At 47.9% G+C, this 1,009-nt stretch overlaps 1 protein-coding gene across 1 annotated transcript; it reads right to left on the minus strand.

Moving 5' to 3' along the window:
* Positions 1 to 41: 41 nt before the first annotated feature.
* LOC111657573 (sodium/hydrogen exchanger 5-like) lies at positions 42 to 581 on the minus strand (the record flags this gene model as incomplete). The annotated part of the gene is made up of 2 exons (XM_023409791.1): positions 362 to 581; positions 42 to 244 (listed from the first exon to the last, which is right to left on the minus strand). Coding segments are annotated over exons 1-2 (423 nt in total), but the record flags the coding sequence as incomplete, so codon positions are not given.
* Between the last annotated feature and the right edge of the window lie 428 nt (positions 582 to 1,009).

Consider the following 1,009-nt stretch of genomic DNA (forward strand, 5'->3'; position numbering starts at 1 on the left):
TGAATCACCTTTCTCTGGACAGGAAGTGGTGCCACTCTCACCTGGAACATGACCGTGAAGAAGACGACCACGATCGTCGTGGCGACAAAGTAATCTTTGGCTTTGACGTGCTTGCCATCCAGCAGCACCACCAAAGCGAACGCCACCGCTCCCCGCAGGCCGCCATACGACATCACCACCTGGTCGATCTTGTCCAGAGGAACCAGCCGGAAGCGGTTCAGGACCCAGGTCTGACCAATCACACCTGGAGAGCAGAGGTTACTAAAGGTCAGAGCAGGTAGAGAGGACGAGGTTTAATAACGGACAAAGACTGAGTGATCGAGTGATCGTCTGCATCTGGAGGAACCAGGAAGTGACTGACCGACGGCTCTGAAGACGAAGATGAAGATGAGGGTGCAGGACACCAGGCCAGTGTCCCAGGCCCACTTGGACTTGTCCACGGCTGAGATCCCGAGGAAGATGAAGATGATGGTCTCAGCGATGCTGGCCAGAGTCTTCATCGTGTACTTCACCGTGGTCCGAGACTTCTGGGAAATGTTGGCCTCCACGTATTTATTGGCTCCGATGCCACAGAAGGTCATCCTGAGGAGAGACCAGATTTTTTTATCATTTCTATGTTTTTCAGGCTCATTTCTTTAAGCTTTGTTTAATCTGTAAAAACTGGTTAAAAAATAAAAATGTCTGTCTGTTGTTGTAATCCTCATTTCAGCCACAGGAGGCGGACGTGCACCACCTCAGTCTAAACAGACCAAACATCCGGTGATGTTAATGTTCACTTCTGTTGGTTCATCAAGCCTTTCAGCCAGGAACGACTGAGGACGTCAGGTGAGTCAGGTGAGTCAGGTGATGGAGAACCACAAACTCCCAACAAGGACTGAACTGTGAAAACCTTTATATTTTAAAAAAAAATACGTTTTTTCATTTAGAAATGAGCCTTGTCTTTCAGTCCATCTGTACAGAGCAGACTGGACAATCATTCACTGCATTATATTTAATTTATACAACCAAG

The sequence above is a fragment of the Seriola lalandi genome, unplaced genomic scaffold (genome assembly GCF_002814215.2).
Source record: "Seriola lalandi dorsalis isolate HSWRI2012SDOR001 ecotype SW California unplaced genomic scaffold, Sedor1 jcf7180001977874, whole genome shotgun sequence".
In the NCBI taxonomy this organism is placed as follows: Eukaryota; Metazoa; Chordata; class Actinopteri; order Carangiformes; family Carangidae; genus Seriola; species Seriola lalandi.